Source organism: Sciurus carolinensis, chromosome 18, assembly GCF_902686445.1.
Source record: "Sciurus carolinensis chromosome 18, mSciCar1.2, whole genome shotgun sequence".
Taxonomy (NCBI): Eukaryota; Metazoa; Chordata; class Mammalia; order Rodentia; family Sciuridae; genus Sciurus; species Sciurus carolinensis.
Window position 1 is genome coordinate 37768453 of NC_062230.1, and position 19291 is coordinate 37787743.

Here is a 19291-nt window from a genome sequence, read left to right on the forward strand (position 1 = left end):
TTACAATCCTAATTTGAACTGTTTAACAAAATTAACTTCTAAAGTATTTACATGTTTTAAAGAACATGACTTACGTTTCCATGTTTATTAGACTTAACAAATGTTAAGTTCTTGGAAAGATTATACTATCAGATTTACAAGTTCATCTCTTTAGAAATTTGAAATACTTGAAAGAATAAAAAATATTAAATGCTATTTATAACTTTTAAGGGAACCTGGGCACATGACTGTAATCCCGGCAACTCATGAGGCTAAGGCTAGAGGATGACAAATTCAAGGCCAGCATAGGGAACTTAGCAAGACCCTGTCTCAAAATAAAAAATAAAAAGGACTAAGGACATACCTCACAGGTACAGTGCCCTTGGGTTCAAGCCCCAGTACCACAAAAAAAAAAAAAAAAAAAAAAAAAAAAAAAAAAAAAAAAAAAAAAAAAAAAATTAAGGAAATTTAATTAACCTGGTAAAAATAGTTAATTGCTTAAGGGAATTTAATGTTAAACTGGTGCCTTAATTGACCCTTACTAAGAAATCAGTATTTTTGTTTTTACATAAACATTCGTAGATTTATAAGTAAAACAAACCAACATTTGTAAGTAGAACTTACAGTCTTAAAAATAGCTAAATTTGAGGCTGGGGTTGTAGCTCAGTTGCCTAGCATGTTTAAGGCACTGGGTTCGATTCTCAGCATCACATATAAATAAATAAATAATAAATGTCCATCGACAACTTTAAAAAAATTTTTTAAATAGCTGTTTTAAAATATTCAACTTTAATGAGTTGAAAATTATTCCTAGTACTCTATATACAAAATCATTCCTCTTAAAATATTTCAATTGAGCATGTGAAAAAATGCTAGCCCCTTTTGTATCTCAAGTTATTCCCAGGAACTGCATATATATTTTGTTATTGTAAATATATCCTTTTAACCATTGTAGTTTCAACCAGTTACTGATAAAACAGAAAGACTAACTTGTGTATGCTAATTTTGTAATTAGTCCCTTTACTGAATTTAGTGGTTTTTTTTTCTTCAAAATAGCAGTCCTGTCATCCACAGAAATGAGAATTGTCTTTCTTCTTCTGAAAAACTGCATCGATCTTTGTTTCATGTCTTATTGCATTGGCTAGAACTTCCAGGTATCAGACAATATATCCTTTGCAATGTCCTTTGCAAAGGAATGAAAATGCATGCAGTTCAATTGTGAAATTGATTCATTAAATCATTCCTCTACTCAATTCCTCAAAAGTTCAAATTTCTAAAGCAGGAACCCATGCTGGATTTTACTCTTAAATACACTTTAAACAACCAGTTTGTCTTTAAAAGAACGCACACACTGAATGACAGTCCCTGCAATTAATTCACGGTACTTCAGAGAAACTGGTCTCCAAAGAAAAATCCGCTTCCGGGACAACCCCGCAAGCCCAAACACCCTCACCCTCCGAGCCTCTGCGCTGCACAATGCCCACGGGAGTGGCGGGTAGACCCGCCACCTTTACGAGCAGGCATCTGACTCAAGAAAAGTGCGGCTTTAAGTTAGCCAACCTGGACCCGGGCTCCGGGGAGTCTGAGCCCGGGAGAGGGACCTGTTGTACAAAGCCACGCTGCTACCTGTCCACGGAAGTCTGGGCGGTCCCCCTACGCTGGCATCCGTCTTCCTGCTGTCACAACTTCTTGCAAAGTGTCAAACTACGCCGAGCTAACTCGGGAGCCCAGCCCGGCAACTGCACGCACCTTTGTCCCCAGAGCCGACGCGGGCCGCGGACGTTCCCCCGCGGCGGTCCTCATGCCTGCCCGGACTCCGGGCTGCCGCGCGGCTAGCGGCCGGCTCCCGAGCCCTGCCTGCGGGCGGCCGGCCGGCCCGTGCCGCGGCCCATGGCCGGCTCCCCGCCCCGGGGCCTCGTCAGCGGCGCCGCGCGCCGGCCAGGAGGACGCGGAGGAATGCCAACTCCGCGTCCCAGAAGCAACTCGCGGGACGACGAGGGGCGGCCACAGGGCGCCCCGCAGGAAGGCGGCGCGGACTCGCCGCTCCGACGCTGCTCCGGGAGCCGGCCGTCCACAGGAGCACTCCGCGGATACCCGCGGCGGCGGCTGGGGAGCGCGGACGCCGGGGCCTCCTGGGCTGCGGTCAGCGGAGCCCGCCGGGCGCGGGGCCCCGGGCTCGGAGCAGGCCGGCTTCCAGGCCGCGCCAAGGTCCGTCAGAGCGGCTCGCGGGCGCAGCGACGGGGCCGGCAGCGCCGCGGGCTCGGGGATGGCCCGGGGCCCGCGCCCGACTAACGGCCGTAACGGAAGCGCCGAGGGGGCGGGGAGCTGAGTCCAGCGCCCGGGGGCGGGGCGAGCCGCGAAGCCGGCTTCCTCCCGCGCTCGGCCGGCCGCACCGTCGCCGCCGCCGCCGCCTCAAACCGCGGACGCTTCGTTGTCACGAGCCCGAGGGAGGGGGAAGGAGCCGGGAGACTCGGGGCTCCGGCGCGGGGAGACCGCGGCACCCGAGTCACGTGTCGCCCCCCCAGCCAATGAGCGTGGGCAGGCGCGGTGACGTCAGAGCAGCGGCGTGGCCGATGACAGCCGGCCCCGTCACGTGGTCTGGCCGACTCCAATGGGTGGCGCCGCGGCGACCTGAAGTTCCCGGCGGCCCGTGCGGCGGCGGTGGTTGGGTGGTAAGATGGCGGCTGTGAGTCTGCGGCTCGGCGACTTGGTGTGGTGAGTCCGGGCGGCCGGGGCCAGGCGAGATGCGCCGCGGGGCCGCCTCCCAGGGCGCGGGGTTCGCGACCAGCCTCGGAGCTGCCTTTCTGCGCATTCCAGGCGGCCGAGCGAGGGGAAGACGGAGTGCCGGTGCTGCGAGCGACGCTGGGCGGAAGGGGCAGCCCGGCCCCGAGGGACAGAGGCCGAGGGTGGCCGCGGTGGGCAGGCTCTGAGCCCCGAGGCCGCCCCGGGGAGGGCCGCGCTCGGAGCCGGGCGGCCGGCGGAGGTAGTCCTGGGCGCTGCGCAGCTCCCGAGGACGCTGGGTCCCCGGAGTCTTGCTGGGGCTCCCCGGAGACGGGAGAGCCGGGGGACCCGCGGGGCCAACTCGCCGGGACAGGCGGGTCAACGCCCGCGTCGCGACGGGACCTTCCAGTGCGGGCGACTCGGCCGGGGTGTCGAAACCGGTTGCTGGCGCTGCCCAGTGAGGAAACGGACAGGGGACTTCTCCTTTACAACCGATGGCTTGGCAGTGACCGGTGCCTCTCGTGGTCTGCTTCTGCGTCCCCGACAACCGCCTGAACCAAGACTGACCGTGGTCGCCTCCCTCGAGCTGCGTAGTTTGTGTCTGGACCCAGAGGCAGGCTTCCATTAGCGCCTGTCAAAGCCGGGCTGTGTGCCTAGTGAATTAAACCAGACTTATTTAGGGGATGTCTGTGTTTACAGAGGAAACTGCCCCCCACCCCGGTCACTGGCAGGCTCCAAACAAGTGACTGTTGACGGTCTGGTTGTTTCGCATTCCTTGTCAGCCAAAGAAGGCACAGACCTCACACACACACATGCACAGTGTTTCATTCCATGGTTGAGGGTCTCCGGCCCAGCTGAGGAAGCCAGATTGAGAACTCTGGTTTTCTGGCTTTTGTCTGGCACTTGAGGATGCCAACAGATTTAGGAGCATAAATTGCATGTTGAGTGACTTGAAGGAGAGGGACTGGCTTTTCCAGAGCAAGTTCTGACTCTCTGTGTTTTCTCTAGGGGGAAACTCGGCCGGTATCCTCCTTGGCCGGGAAAGGTGAGTGTTTTGCTCTTTAAAGGATGATATCTAAATTTGGGTTTGAGGAGGTGGGAAATGTAAGATGCATTTCCCTCAGTTTCTAACACTGAGTTAAACTGGGCCCATTCAGATAACACTCATATTCTGTAGTATCAGTTATTAAAAAAAAAGAATACAGTATAAACCAAATCATTTAATCTGCAATCATTGCTTATTTCTTGAATCAGAGTTAGTTTATGAAATTTGTTGTTAACCCTGGGAATCAATTCTAATTTGAATTTAGCTTTATGCTGAAACCTAACAAAAGAAGAGAATAAATTCTCCAGGAAGAGAGAAGTCTAAATGTAGGTTAGTGAAAAGCCAAAGTATTTTTGTCCCGACTAAGTTTAAATCTTCTTCCCTTGTTACCATATGTGCTGCTCCAGTGCATCTTTGCAGAAGTTGGCATTCCACATTTTGCATGAGGTGATCCGTCATAGCTTTCCAAGTGTTCTGTTTTTATATTCTTGCTTGGAATCCAGGAAATGTCTTTAGACTGCAATATGGTGTTTTCTGTGCCTCAGTTGTCCATTATTTTCACCATTTCATGTTTCAACTCTTTGTGCACCAAAAGTATTTTGAAGAATGACCTCTACCTTTCTTCAGTAATGATATTGTCACATTGAGGGGAAATGATGTTGATCTTAGTTTGAACTGCTCGTATTAACAGAACCATTGCAGTAAAAGGGATATTGTATCTACTGAGCACTGCTACATGTTAGCTACAGGGAACTTCCAGAATATTTGTACATTTCCACATATCTTAACTGGAAAGTGCTAGACATGAGCTAAGTTCTAGGCCTTTTAATATATTCATGTGTGTATATATATATATATATATATATATATATATTCTTATTCTTCCCCCCTCTTGTTAAAGAACTGTAGAAATTTACTTTTCCAGTGGGCTGCCATATTGCCATCAAGTCTTCTTTTCCCTTTATCCTCTAGATTGTTAATCCACCCAAGGATTTGAAGAAACCACGTGGAAAGAAATGCTTCTTTGTGAAGTTTTTTGGAACAGAAGATCAGTGAGTGGTATTCATCAAGTATTCATGTTGTCTTTGTCTGGGCATTTCCCTGAGACTGAGCTGCCAAAAGAATATTCTGAGGATCCTCAGTTCAGGCTTCTTGTAGTGCATAAGAATGGCACATCATGCTGGCTTCATGCCTAAATAAAATGTGCTGTTCTCATCTCACAGAAATTGTCCTGGGGCCAATAGCAAGGTCAGTCAGGTAAGAACTAGGCTTCATGATCAGAAGTAAGAACTTCTACTTATGAGGTTATGTTATGATAGTTTCTCACATCTTCTTTTCCAACTCCAGTAGCAGTTTCTTTTATAACAGCCATGTTTGGTTCTCTTTCAGTGGCCATGTATCATTAAGGTTCATTCATGAGGTCTACAGTGAAAGCTAAAATTCCATTTATCTTATGTACTTGTTCAATTCTGTTCTCTTGCAAAAGTAAGTTGCTCTGACACTGTATCAGTAAAGCTTTATTACCAGATGTGTGCTCAAGTAAAGGGATCCAGGACCATTAATTGTAGATTCTTTGGCTTAAGGTCATATAAGAAGTCACCCTGAGGGGTAGAATGTGTGGTAACTTGAATTTCCAGCATTTTTTTTAGTTTTGTCATCAGTACATCAAGTTGATTACCTGTATCAATTACAGGTTAGATAGTTAGATAGTTAGATAGCTTGATTTCTATAAGTAGTTGTATTTCTATTTATGATTCTTACAGGAAAATGTAACTTTGGGTTTGAAAAAAAAAAGTCTATGCCTTTTCTGATAAATCTAACACTGATGGTTAAAATAGTTATTCTTAGAAGGCAATATATAATGTTCAGGTGAAAATCCCTTATAAACAATGTTTTCCTCATTCAGGAGTTTATACATCAGTGCTCTTCCGGGTTTCACATTTGCCTAGTATGTTGACCTTCATGATACAGATATACTCCGCCCCCAGTTCTCTATCACAAACCAATTTACCAGCCTTCCGGTGGCAGTATTTCAAGGAGTTACTAGCCTTGAGCTGTGAGAGTACAGCCTGTAAAAGAGGGACTGTTCTAATTCCCTAATGAAGAGTGTCCTGGTGAGACTGAAGGAACTCCTAGGAAAGTGAATGTTGTGGTTCTTGCCTTTCAGGTGCTTGGTTGTGACAAGACTTAAATAGTTCAGATGAGATTATGTGCAGAATGAGTGATGCAGGTAATTATGAAAGGCTTCTGAAAGAAGAAGAGGTCAGTAGAGAACAGTGAGGTCCAGGAAGACTGATGGAAGTAACAAGCCACAAATCCAGTTCTGCAGGACAAATAGAGTTTGGGTGGGCAGAAACAATAAGGGCAGTTTAGGCAGTGGGGATACTGCCAAGATGACTGGCATGGGAAGGAAGAAGCTCCGTGCCTAGGATAACTGGAGCTCGGGAGTAACTGAGGCAATATGTTTGACCAAATTTAGTTGACCCAATGAAGAATTACACGTTTGAAACAAAATAGGAACTCTGCCAGATTATAGAAGGCCTGAAAGCCATTGTTTGATCATTTTTTTTTTTTTTTTTTTTTTTTTTTTTTTTGTGGTGCTGGGGATCGAACCCAGGGCCTTGTGCTTGCGAGGCAAGCACTCTACCAACTGAGCTATCTCCCCAGCCCCGATAATTTTTTTTATTGCTGAAAGGCTAGATGAATAAACTACGATCTCTGTATAAAAAATGAGACCCAGAAAATTGGAGTTGAGTGAACTTGAGTGCTCAGCCAGGCACACAGGTGCAGCCAATAACAAAGGATGTGCATACTGAACACAGACATAACCTGCTATTGGTGATAGTTATGATATGATTTCTAACTCCATGACTATGGCTCTTTGGTTCATAAGCAAGTGGATATAGGCAGCTGCTAGGTGTAAGATCCTTAAGCCTTTTAAATTCCCTTGATGGATCTCTACATAAAAAGCTAGTTAAGGCTGAGCATGATGCCAGTGACTTGGGAGACTTGCAGGAGGATTGCAAGTTAAGGCTAGTCTCAGCCACTTAGCAAGACCCTGTCTCAGAAAAATTAAAAAGGGCTGTGGGTGTAGCTCAGAGGTAGAGTATGTGCTTAACATTCATGAGGTCCTGGGTTCAGTCCCTAGCACCCTGCCCAAAAAACATATATTTAAAAATTAAGACACTGTGGGACTTTTAATAGGAAGACAGTTAACTTGGATAAACAAAGGGTAAGGATTTAGAACACTTCTCTAAAAGAGGAGTGCTTCCTTAATGATCAGTGATAAGGTAGATTTTATTTAGTATCTTCGTACTATCAGAAAGTAAGATCTTCAGATTGGCTGGTGGCAACATATTGCTTTGAGGAAAGAACTCAGGATTTGTTCAGCCTAAAATACATTCAGACCCTGGTGTCACCTACTCTGTGGTTGGGCAAGCTGATTTACCTTCCTAAGCCATTGTGTTTGGTGTGGTTTGGCAGATAGCAGGTGTTCAGCACACATCAAGTCAGGATATAGATCTGTTACAGGACAGGAAAAAATGCTGGTAAGAAGAAGCAGGCAAGTGGATGTAAGCAAATGTGAGAGATTATGCTCCTGAGAGCAAGCAAGTATGTGTACAGTATGTTTGGAAAGAAAGGAAGCTAAGTGGGAAATTCCATAAGAAGTTATCCAGGTATGCTTTTTTGACCAAAAAGGCTTTGAACATGAAATAATGCATCGTTCCACCTTTATGGAAAAACGGCTATGCCTTGCCAGGAATATGGTGTGCTGTTCAGTTTGTGCTTCCATGGGGGTCTGATAGAAATAGTCAAGATCCAGACAAAGGGACCTAGCAGACAAAAGAGTAGGACTCTTCATATGGGAGAGCAGAGACTGAAAACAGCACGATCAGAACGTTTGAACCAGTGGATGGCCTTTAGGAGTTGACATTGCATGTGGAATGTTGTGTGACTATGCTCAGGACAAGTGCAGAGAGTTACTTCAAGGTAATACAGGTAGTAAAAGTGGATTTTTAGGAAAGAGAACAGATGTGTGAAGGACAAAGCTCTAAGTAGCTATAGTAGAGGCTGGACTGCCCTTAAACTTAATGCAGGAGGTGACGAGTGTGGTCCATCCTGCAGCAGGGGCTCCATTGGTTCCTCCACCCTCACCCAGTTGGAGACTGTTCCTGACTCAGTTGGGCTATTCCTGTATTACTGAGGAATATAATATTCCATCAGAGATACTCAGTTTCAAAATCAACACACTACTTATGGGGAAAAAATATGTGACTAGAATTCTTCTGGCCAGGACGTTTGTCAAAGAATAAAATGGTTAGCCTCTTACAATATATAGGGTGATTCTAATCCTTTTAGAATCCCAATTTTTCTTTCTCCCTTTTTCTACGAAAACCTCTCACAATTGTGTGGGAAGAGAGAGCCAGACCTGCCTGATCATACTTCTCTGGTGAGGACAGAACTTACTAAGATGGCTGGGTTCACTCACCAAGCCATATAGCCAAAACAATTTCCCACAATCATTTAAAGAACCATTTTCACGTAAATACAAAGGGGAAAAATAACTTTATCATAGCATTGCTAGTTCCACCATGTCACCACAACCAAATGTCAAGCATCAAATGTGTGAGAGTCCACCTTGAACAGTCTGGTCAGTGATGGTCACCCATCAGAGAATAGACAGCTCAGGATTTAAAAGGTTTCATCAATGGCAATGGATCACATAACAGAGAGAGAGTTAGTTTAGTTTGCAGGTCCTTAGAAGCCACCAGAAACAAACCAATTCAAAAATACTGTGGACAAAGAGTGGGTAGCTTGCAAACTACCTCAGAGTTTCCATAGCAATCTTCACTGCTGCCCTTTCAGAAAATGTATGGATTTATCCTGGTTCTTCTCCCCACCCCACCAGATAAGGAAACTGAGAGGCCAGGGGGCTGTAGGTTTTAGTGATAAGATGTCCAGGCAGGATTCCAGCTTGAAGAGCTTTGTACATCAAGCCACATCTAAGGTGGGACAGGCCTGGCCAAGTGTGATATATTTGAGTCAATATACAAATAACTCTTCTAGAAACATCTGTGTTAATGCTGAGAAACCTAGCATTTGGGACCATGCAAACATCCCTTTTTCTTTTCACCTGGCACCAACTGGCCTACTTTCCCTACAGCTAGCCCCATGTAATGGTTAGAGAGTTGAGGCAAAGGGACAGTGAGGGCCACTGTTCCAGACTGAGACAGCAGTATCCCCATGCCACAGCACAAATGCTCCCCTAGACAGCATCAGTTAGCTGCTTCTCTCTCAGCAGCAGCAGGAGCAGTTCCTGGCCTACTGGGGACTTCCATGGATAAGCAGGTGTCATGTGATGGCATTGTACAAACTGGCCCAAAAAGATGGTCCAGTCATTTATGAATGTAGGCAACACAGCCTAAAATCCTCATCCAGCATTTGGGAATGTTTTCAGGTTTTTGAAACAAGTTCTAAGTTCTATCTTATCTGCAAGTCTTTGTTGATGCCCTTAAGATAATATTTGCTTGAAATTAACTGAGAAATTCTTCATTTTCTGTGTGTATTTTTTGATGCCTGTATTTCTGAATAGCTTAGACTTGGTCCTATAACACCACAATAATCCCTAGTCTTTCCATTATTTGACAAAAAAAAAAGACATAAAAGAAATTGCTTACTGAGTACTACTTACAAATCCATATGAAGAAGGGAACCCATATCTTCTGATCCTGTCCTTGTTCTTTCCTTTGGATTTTGTGCCCATATTCATTTTCTCTCTCTCCCCTTGTCCATGCCACCCCCACACCCCTCTAGCCAGCTTCAAGACTTCAGTACAGGTCATCATGTCTAGATGAAGGTTAAGTCACAGGTGAGGGTCTTTGAGATTGGTCATAGATGGACATCTTTAATACAACATCTATGTACATGATTTTCATTTAAGGGGAAAGCAGATCAGAGTGTTTGAAATGCTGGTTTTTAAATTCAGTTGTAGTAGGGTAATTGAGTGTCTTAGTGGTAGTTCTGAATTCTCAGGTGAAGAGACTTTTTAGGAAGCATATTGGGATACCAGAGTGAGTAAGCTGCTCTGGGATCCATTATGTGCAGGTACATCAGCGAGGAGGGAGCTCCCCTCCAGTGCAAGTCTCCAAATCATGGGGGACATCTGGACAGCTAGAATAGCCCATGTTCTACACAGGAGCCTTTAGTATAAATTTGATGGGTTTTTGTTTGTTTTGTTTGCTGGGGATTGAACCGAGGGTCTCGTGTATGCTATGCAAACACTCTAGCACTGAGCTACATCCCTAGCCCCTGACTTGTTTTTCATATATAATACAGATTTATTGTTCCAAAAACAAAAATTTAAGCAGTAAACAGGAAAGCAGTTCCATTCATCCCCATCCCTCAGCTGTTCAGGTAGACATGTTTCCTGTGTCATGTCCCTCCAGAAAGGTTGGTGAGGAATCTAGAAGTTATGTGTATTCGTTTTTGCAAGCTACACACACTACTTTTCTCACTTTTTCCACTTAGCCAAATATTTTAAGGGGTCTTCCTTTTCCTTCTCTGTAATGGCCTCTCAATTGCTAGTTACTTTTTTTTAGTTGTTTACTACCACAAGCAAAGTGTAATTAACTCCCTTCTACATAAAAGCAAAACCTCGCACTTCAGACAACCTGGTGAGCTTGTTTTTTCTGATTTCCCAGCCCACAGCAAATTAGACTGAAAAGGTACAGCTCTATCCAGGCCTTGGGAGGAGGATATGAAAAAAATCACAAGTTACAGCTTATTATAAGAAAGAAAACAGAATAGTCATTTAGGTCTGGGAGTGTAACTCAGTCATAGAGCACATGAGAAGCATGAACCAAGCCCTTGGTCCCATGCCCAAGCTGGTGAGAAGGGGGTCAAGGAATCATTTAAAAACCAACAACAAAACAAATGCTAAAGCCTTACCAAGTGAACCTTCTAGCACCTTTTTAACCCACTAATGGGTAGACCACCCTGCAATATGCCAGGAAGGCACCAGTGATTCTTTATTGAGCATCAGTTGCATGCCAGGGCCAGCCGATTGCCTTCAAATCAGAGGGGTGCTCTGCTGAAGTTCTAGCTGGAAAGCACACCCACTTTAAAAAGAAGGAGGGCTGTGGTATAACCTTTAGATAAAAAGTACCAAAGTAACTTAAGTTGGGTTCACTTAAGAGGTAATCCTAGGGCTGGGGAGATAGCTCAGCTGGTAGAGTACTTGCCTTGCAAGCACAAGGCCTTGAGTTCGATCCCCAGTACCGCCAAAAAAAAAAAAAACTTAAAGAGCTAATCCTAGGAGTAGATGAGCTGGTGTTTGCTTGACTTTCTGATGCCCCAGATGCCTATTCAACAATAGGTCAATTTCCCCAAGTATGCTAACGTTTCTTACCTTTATCCTCTTAAAGCCTTTTTTTTAAAAGTCTTATTTGTACTGTTTAGAAAATCATTTTATAGTTTCAAAGATGGTTGTAGAGAGGAAAATTTCATTGTAGTATCTTAAATTCCTATCTTGAGGGTAAATGGAATTTTGAGTGTACTGTTCCTTGTGGCAAAAATCAGTAATTCATTTAAAATACTTCAACAGAAAAAATAGAGGGGGGGGTTGTTGATTTATTGGTGCTTCCTCCACAGACGTCCTTGCCTTTGCATTTTCTCTGAATCAGAGATTGAGCGAGGCTGGGTGGGAGGTAGCGATGGCAGTAGCAGGAAGGAGTGGGTGGGATTAAAGCTTCTTGGAACCTGTCGTCCCACTCCACACAAACCACCTTGTTGGTCTCCTGGAAACTTGCACAGGTCTGGTCTTCTGACCTGCACCTCCTAGGAGGGTGAGGCAGGTCCTCAGTGCTGGCTCCGACATTTCTTCCTCACACAAGTTCGTGTTGTCTCCCAGCCACTCAGTTAATGTAGCAGCTTAACTGACTGCATCTAATTGCTCCGGTCTGTCCTTACAGTCACTGTAAATGCAGGGAGAGGCAGGGGAGTCAGTTCAGTGGCACACTTGCCAGGAAATAAGAGGTAAGCTCTCCTTTCCTGTGTTCTCCCAGGGATTGGACTCACTGTCTTTCTTGTGTCAAATTGCAGACCTTAAGCTGAGTTGGTCCCTAGGAAGCATCTACTTTATGACTGTGGCCACAGCTCTGTGTCCCTGTGAGTTGTTTAGATTAGCTGTAGAGGACTTGCCTCACTCTCATTTGCTGCCTTGCATTCGTAGGCTGGTGGCCCAGGACTGTCAGGTGTGTTCTGACCCATCATCACAGCTTTTACACAACATCCAAAGTACAGGTGGCTGCAGGGAGTTGTGGCATTATTTCTGTATACAGAGGTTTGTACTTTCAGTATTAGTAAATATCCTCTAGCCTTCTCTAAGGAAGAATGTTAAGTTAGTGAGATAGCCCAGTTTCCACATCCTTAGCCTGACCTACTTTTTCTGAAGGTTACACTGTGAAACTGATGAGCATTGCAGGATAAAACGTATGTTAATTAACTGATCCACTGCCAAACCTGTAATACTCTCTTTTATACTTGAATTCTTTAAGCTGAATGTCATTTAGGGAAACCACAGAAACCAGCTGTTGCAAACTCACTCAGGTTAGTGTAGTAGGCCAGGTATTCCAGAATTAATGACTGGCTGCTTTTTTCAGTTTGATATGTTACATGTTGATGGTAGAAATTAAAAATTGGAGCTGGCTTGACTCCCCTGGTCCCTGGCCCCTCCGCAGCATGGCGCGGGGCAATGCTGAAGCAACCCACGGAGTTCCAGGCGGTGCTGCACCCCTGTGCCCAGCCCCATTCTGGCATCAGGCCCCGCAACATGGCACCACCACTTCAGAAGCAGACTCTGCCACCACCTCTCCAGCTGCCCGCCCCACCTAGCAGCAAGCAGCGCCTTCCAACTCCGAAGCAACTTTCTCAGAACATAAAGCAAGAATATAGTCCTTATCAGCAGTGGAGACATTTAGAAGTTGTTCTCAATCAAAGTGAAGCTTGTACTTGGGAAAGCCAGCCTCACTCCTCAGCACTCACAGCACCTGCTTCTCCAGGTTCCTTTGGATGAAGAAGGACTGACCCACCTTTACCCTTCAACAAGTTGGAATAATATGTGAGAGGCTCTTAGAAGACTGTGAAGATAAAATTCAGGAGGAGTATGATCACATCCTCAATACCAAACTAGCAGAACAATAGGAATCTATTGTGAAATTTACACATGATCAGATTATGCAGCGGTATGGGACAAGACCAACAAGCTATGTATCCTGAAGCTTTTTTGCATTATCTGGATACCAGGTTTGACCTCAAGAGATGACTGCTATATACTTTTTGCAACAGGTTTGATATCACATTTCAGCTCCAAACTTTGGATCCTGAGGACACTTCAATGATTCTGCAGGTCCATTTTATACAACTTGAAAGACTAAAACTTTCTGGGTGCCACAAGCTTATCTTTCTTTTCTAGTCATCCAATAAATAGCTGTGCCCTACTGTGATAGATTTTCCAAACAAAAATACCAGGAGTAGCAGTTAAGCAAAATATGCCTTCAGTGGCACTCAACAAATAAAGTTTCCCCAAGCACAGTTCTGTAAGAAGTGTATGTAAGTGTGTATATATATTATGTGTGTATGTGTATTTTAAGTTATTTGTGTTATGCAGATTTTTTTTTTTGATCTTGGGGATTCTGGCTGTGAATCTGATGTATGACAATTATGGTTAAAAACATTTGCTTGGTCTACAGATCATTAATGTTTTGTGACCATATAAGTTGTAATAGTGGATTATTTTATGTATAGGTATTATTATTAAATACAGGGACTGTTTCCCAGCACAGAATATCAATCATAAGTTAGGACGGACTTTAGATGTGATTATGATGATATATCCTAGATCTACAAATGTGTGGTGATGAATTAGAACAAACTGGAGACAGGCCGTGGACTCTACCTAGTTCTGTTAGAAAAAAAATCTTTGACTCCAAACCTTAAAATATCCCGTGGAGTTGGCACTCACCTCATTGATACAATCAAAAAGCTCCCTGGACACGGAACCTGTAAAGGGAAACAGTCTCTCCTGAAGCAGAAGCATTAGGGTTTGCTCAGGAGCACAGCATAAGTGAGCAAGGGACTGGGTCAGGCCCCAGCAGCACTGCTACTTGGGAGGAACCACTTCATCTTTGTATCAGTTATTAAAAATACAGTTCAGATTATTTGATCAGGTTCCCCCAATTTCTGAGGTGTCCATGTTCAACTACTTGAGCTTTGTTTTGGCAAACCCCTACCTGAAGTTATTTATAGACTGTTCTTCACCTTGTTTCCAAGGCTGCAGAGCAGAAAGTAGCCTCTGTTTTGAGGGGGTGGAGTTAAGTATACATTTATTTTTTACTGTGACTTGTTCAGGATCACATTTTACAAAATGCTTTATTTCCTTTATTGTTGTTTCTGGAAAGGAAAGTTCTATTAAAATTGTTTTAGTTTGAATACAGAATTTTTTTTTTATTATGGCTTATTTTGAAAATTTTTTAGTTTAATTCAGATGTATGCCAGTACCTTCCAAAGTAAGGTAATATTCAGAAACAATTGTTCTGATCAGATGACTTAGAGAATTCTGGAATATTCACATACAAAGATTCCTTATTAATGAATGTCTTTGACTTAAGTGTAACCAAAAACTACAACATTATTCTTTGTACATTTTCGTTATATAGTGTTAACAAACTTAGTTGCAAATAAAATACTTAAGCTACTTAAAAAATAAATTAAAAATTAGACATCAGAGGAGTGTGTTCTACCTTTACTCTCAAGAACAATCTCATTGGTAAGGGCCTTCTTTTGTGACGGCTGCCCTCATCCAAAACCATATGTTTTGTGTGGTTTAGTGGCCATGGATATCATCATTTATGTACAAATATAGGCTCAGTGACTGCAAATATCTGTAAGAGTCACCAACTTTAGAAGATGTTGGATTTCTTTACCTCAGACCGCATCCCTGACTCTTGGTTGATGGGCAGAACATAAATTTGGCTCAAGTTGTTGACCGGCAGCAAGTGTTTTCTTACACACTCATGCCGCCATGGTTTATGATGCTTCCAGGGACTGATTACCAGGGATGCATGTGTGGTCTTTGTGCCATACAATGAGACTATCTCCAGCTTTCTCCTGCCCTGAGCAAAGTGTCTGGGTATGTGTGGTTGAACATTGAAGCTAATAAATGAGAGTAGAAACAAGGGTGTATAACAACAATTTCGTGTGAGGTATGTTCTGATTCTGATTTGTGGTGGTGGCTGCTGTGGTTCTGCTTGACTTGTTTCAAGAAAATATACTATAGCCTCAAGAGTTCAGGATGGTTAATTACATGTTTTTAAAAAGTGTCAAGCCATGGGGCTGGGGCTGGGGCTGTAGCTCAGTAGTAGAGCTCTTGCCTGGCATGTGAGGTACTTGGTTCAATCCTCAGCACCACATAAAAATAAATATAGTCCATCTACAACTAAAGTAATAGTTTTTTTTTTTTTTTTTTAAATGTCCAGCCTCTGAAATTCCAGTTATACCAAATGGATGTTTGCATCCATTCTGCTCTGGTGAGATCTTTGGTAGTTTTTGGCATTCACAATATGGATCACATTCCCTTCCTCTGTTTTCTGCTAGTGCCTGGATCAAAGTGGAACAGCTAAAGCCATATCATGCTCATAAAGAGGAAATGATAAAGATCAACAAGGGTAAACGATTCCAGCAAGCTGTGGATGCCGTTGAAGAGTTCCTCAGGAGAGCCAAAGGGAAAGATCAGGTGAGAGACTGTAATTTTCCCTTTAATGCTAGGCCTGTTTTTGGCATAGTTGCTAGCAGATTAAATGTCATCCAGTCCCACAACTCTCTTATGAGATACCTGGAGAGAGCAGTACTTCAGTTTTTAAATATCAACCTTTGGCTCATCAGCTTGGAACTCTGTACCTGCGGCTCACCTTCCAGAATAGTTTGTTGTCAGGGAAGTTTCGTGGACCAGGAGGAGTAGCTTAGTCTTGAGGTGCAGCACAGAGTGTAGGGACATAGCCTCCAGATGTGTTACCTGAGTGTAAACCCTACCCCCTCGCTTTGGCACTGTGGACAAGTGACTTGATACTTTTTTTTTTTTTAAATTTACTTCCCCCAATGTAAGTGGGGGTGACCAAATAACCTATGTCGTAGGGTGTCTGTGAGGATGACTCACAGAAGTGCCTGTAGCAGAGCGTGGCACTGTTGTTGTGTTGTTGCAGCAGCAGCTGTTGTGTGGCTATCATTATTATTATTAAACTTTCAGACATCATCCCACACCTCTGCTGATGACAAGAGTCGGCGTAATTCCAGTGAGGAGAGGAGTAGGCCAAACTCAGGTGACGAGAAGCGCAAACTTAGCCTGTCTGAAGGGAAGGTGAAGAAGAACGTGGGAGAAGGAAAGAAGAGGGTGTCTTCAGGCTCTGCAGAGAGAGGCTCCAAACCCCCTCTGAAAAGAGCCCAAGAGCAAAGTCCCCGGAAACGGGGTCGGCCCCCAAAGGATGAGAAGGTTTGTCTTACCACTGTAGCTTCTGGGCTTAGTGACCTCCTCGTGTGTAAGGCAGGGCTGGACCATGCAGCGTGCTTCTGCTCCCCAGTGGTGTGGAGTCCTGTCATGATTGCTGCCCTGAAGAAGCCCACAGCCCAGATGAGAGGTGAATTCACAGGCCTGAGTCAGGAGAGCAGTCCACCTGAGCCAGTGTACATGGGCTGGCTGGGAAGGGCTAGTGACAAAGGAGGAAGGTGCCCCAAAGGTGATGGCGTTGATGTCTTGGTACAGTTGGAGGACAGTGAGGCAAGCAGAGATGGGGCAGGTCTTCAGTAGATTGTGGAGGGCCTGTGGTCTTCTTAAGCTCGTGGGCCCTGTGCAGCTCTTTGAAGTCAAGGTGGCAGTATGCGCCAAGCATTACAGGTTCAAAGCCAGGTACACATTCATGAGGGTCAGTAGTAAATCCTGAATGGAGTAGGCTCCAGGCTCAAGGGAGGAAGCCTCCCTACAATTTGGCAGCCAGTTCTGGAAAGGATGAATGTGAAAAGGAAAAAGAAGGTGATTTCCAACTTCGCTCCTGAGAAAATAGTCCTTACAGAGGAGTCAGGAGATGGAACTGGCTCTCCAGGAGAGAAAAGAGGGTGTTTCTATGTGGGGTTGGGGTTTCTAATTTGTTTTTTGCTATGCTGGGCATCAAACCCAGGACCTCATAGATGCTAGACAAGTGCTGTACCACTGAGCTACACCCCAACCCCTGGTTCTGTTCTGAATGTGACGAATTTGCAGCGTGATCTAGACAGGACTAGAGATGTAGGCTTGGGAGGCAAACCTGCAGGAAGGTGGTTGAATTCATAAGACTGGATGAGCTCTCCTTGGGAAAGTAAGAAAGAAAGGCAGAGGCTGCTCTGCAGGAAGGAGCTTGTTCAGCGATGGCAGCACCAAAGTTTCCAGCAGGGAAAAATCAAGTGGGAATGGTGCATCTTCCACATTCTTCCTGACAGACTTTGGTCCAATCTCAAAAGCCCAGGGAGAACTTCCAGATGAAGGGCGTGGTCTATGTGGGGAAGAACACACAGGAGAACTCTCAGCAGCAGAAAAAAAGGAACAGAACCCAGATGACCAGCAAGAACAGTGGGTGACCAGGCCATGATGAAATACTAGACTACAGAGTGGCTGGCAGATTCAGACACCAGTAAGGCCAGGCAGACAGTGGAAGCCAGAGAAGAAATGGTTGAGCATGCAGGGAGAGTACCTTGGGAGGCTGAGGCAGAAGGATCACAAGTTCCAGCCCAGTATCAGCAACTTAGCAAAGCCCTAATCAACTTTAGGGAGACCCTGTCTCAAAACAAAAAGTAAAAGGGGTTGGGGATGTAGATCTGTGAAGAGCACCTGCCTAGCATGTGCGAAGCACTGGGTTCAATCCTCAGCACCACATAAAAATAAATAAATAAAAAATAAAGGTATTTAAAAATAAAAAAACACACTTTGTGGGTCTGAAGGAACATCTTTCTGACTGTGGCTGCCACTGTGTAGTCTCTGTTTAGAGACAGTCTGTCTCACTATCAAATGGCCTAAAACAGTAGGAGAGCGAGTGTTTGGTGAGCCCTGTACCCAATGACCATGAGCCAGAAAGTGGAGAAAGCTCCCAACTGCAGTGTGCAGAACACTTCACAGGGAGTGTGATCTGATCTGACCCACAGTAGCTGTCATGTGGCTTTTGAATTCTCTTCCCAGGGATCCCAAAGGAATCTGGGCTGTTTTCCAAATTCATAGTGCCCCTAAGGCAGGCATCTCACCTTAGAGAGAACCAGCTTCTTTTTGGATGAGGGGAAGTTTAGGGAGAGATTAGGACTAAGGCCCTGAGTTTGTGACCCTGTGACTTCCTGCAGCTGCTTGGCCTTGGCCAGTCCCTTTGCCTCAGTTTCCTCATCTGGTCATTGTTGTGAACATTCAGCGAGTCAGTGGCCGAGCCCTGAGGCAGTACCTGTGGCATACTGAGCATCTGACCATGGCCTTGTAGTTGGTTTTTCAAGGGTGGAAGATGGTTGTGCAGTGAGAGCTGGGTGGTGGCTTTAGTGCAGCCAGAGGCCTCTGCCCAGGCTCGCTTGTAAAGGCTTCTCGCAGGCCCCAGTACAAAGCCATTTCCCTCAGGGCTGAGTTGATCATCCGGAGAGTGATAACACAGTTGTTTCCGTCCAAGTGTTCTCCCTGTTGTTGACCCTTTCCAGTATCCTTTCTGCATAGCTTTTGTGCTTGGCCTAACCTGTGGTGAAAAGGTGTGTCCTGAGGAGAGGTTGGAACGTGGGGAGAGGTAGAGGTCAGGCAGTAATTTCAGCTCAGCATCTTCAGACACACAGGAGAGCTATGCACGGACACTTTAATTTTGATGCCGTCTTCCAACCTGATCTGTCCTGTAGCCTCAAAAGAGTGTGTATTTTGCCATAGTGATTGTCATTTGACTGGCAAGCTCCTCTCAGAACCGGAGCAGAGCACAAGCTGATAGCTGGGCAGAGCCACAGGTGAGTCATTCCAGGCATCATCTCCTGCCCCGTTGATAACGATGTGAAGGGCTGACCTTGATCCAGGAGGCGTTGATTACGTGCCAGCAGGCCAGGCTGGATTGGGGCAGTGTCTAGACTTCTGTTGGTGAGCCTGCTGGCAGTGTGCTCCGATGCTCTTGCCAGGGCCCTTCTTTCCTAGTCTGAGTTGACAGCTACAGCTCTGGGCACAGACCAACACAACAGAAGTAGTGCAGTCAAGCCTGTGACTCCCCTAAAGTTTCAAACTCATGCAAAGACCAACAATTTGGGAATTGTACTTCATGCTGGACCCAGAGCTGTGTTCACCTTGCTCCCATTCTGTCTTCCCTGGAGCTGCACTGTTCTTAGCCATGCGTGACCCTTTAAATGTAAATTATACTGAATACAATTTAAAATTAAGTTTCTCAGTTGCTTCCCAGAGTGGAAGCAGGAAAATTTATCTTGTAACCAGTCAAGTAACTGGTGGTGGTGGCCAGAGCTTGG

The 19291-nt window shown here is 45.1% G+C and overlaps 1 protein-coding gene across 4 annotated transcripts in view; it reads left to right on the plus strand.

The window, feature by feature from the left end:
• Nucleotides 1–2600: 2600 nt before the first annotated feature.
• The window catches only part of Glyr1 (glyoxylate reductase 1 homolog), a 33465-nt gene continuing 16774 nt past the window's right edge, over nt 2601–19291 (plus strand). For 2 of the 4 annotated variants that reach the window (XM_047532765.1, XM_047532766.1), the window contains exons 1-4: nt 2624–2694; nt 3709–3745; nt 4718–4797; nt 15398–15536. In XM_047532765.1, the coding sequence (XP_047388721.1) occupies nt 2657–2694; nt 3709–3745; nt 4718–4797; nt 15398–15536 (294 nt within the window). In that variant the 5' untranslated portion in view covers nt 2624–2656. Of the gene's footprint in view, nt 2695–3708; nt 3746–4717; nt 4798–15397; nt 15537–16046; nt 16290–19291 lie in introns of all 4 variants that reach the window. The other 2 variants (XM_047532763.1, XM_047532764.1) reach the window with 2 other exon arrangements.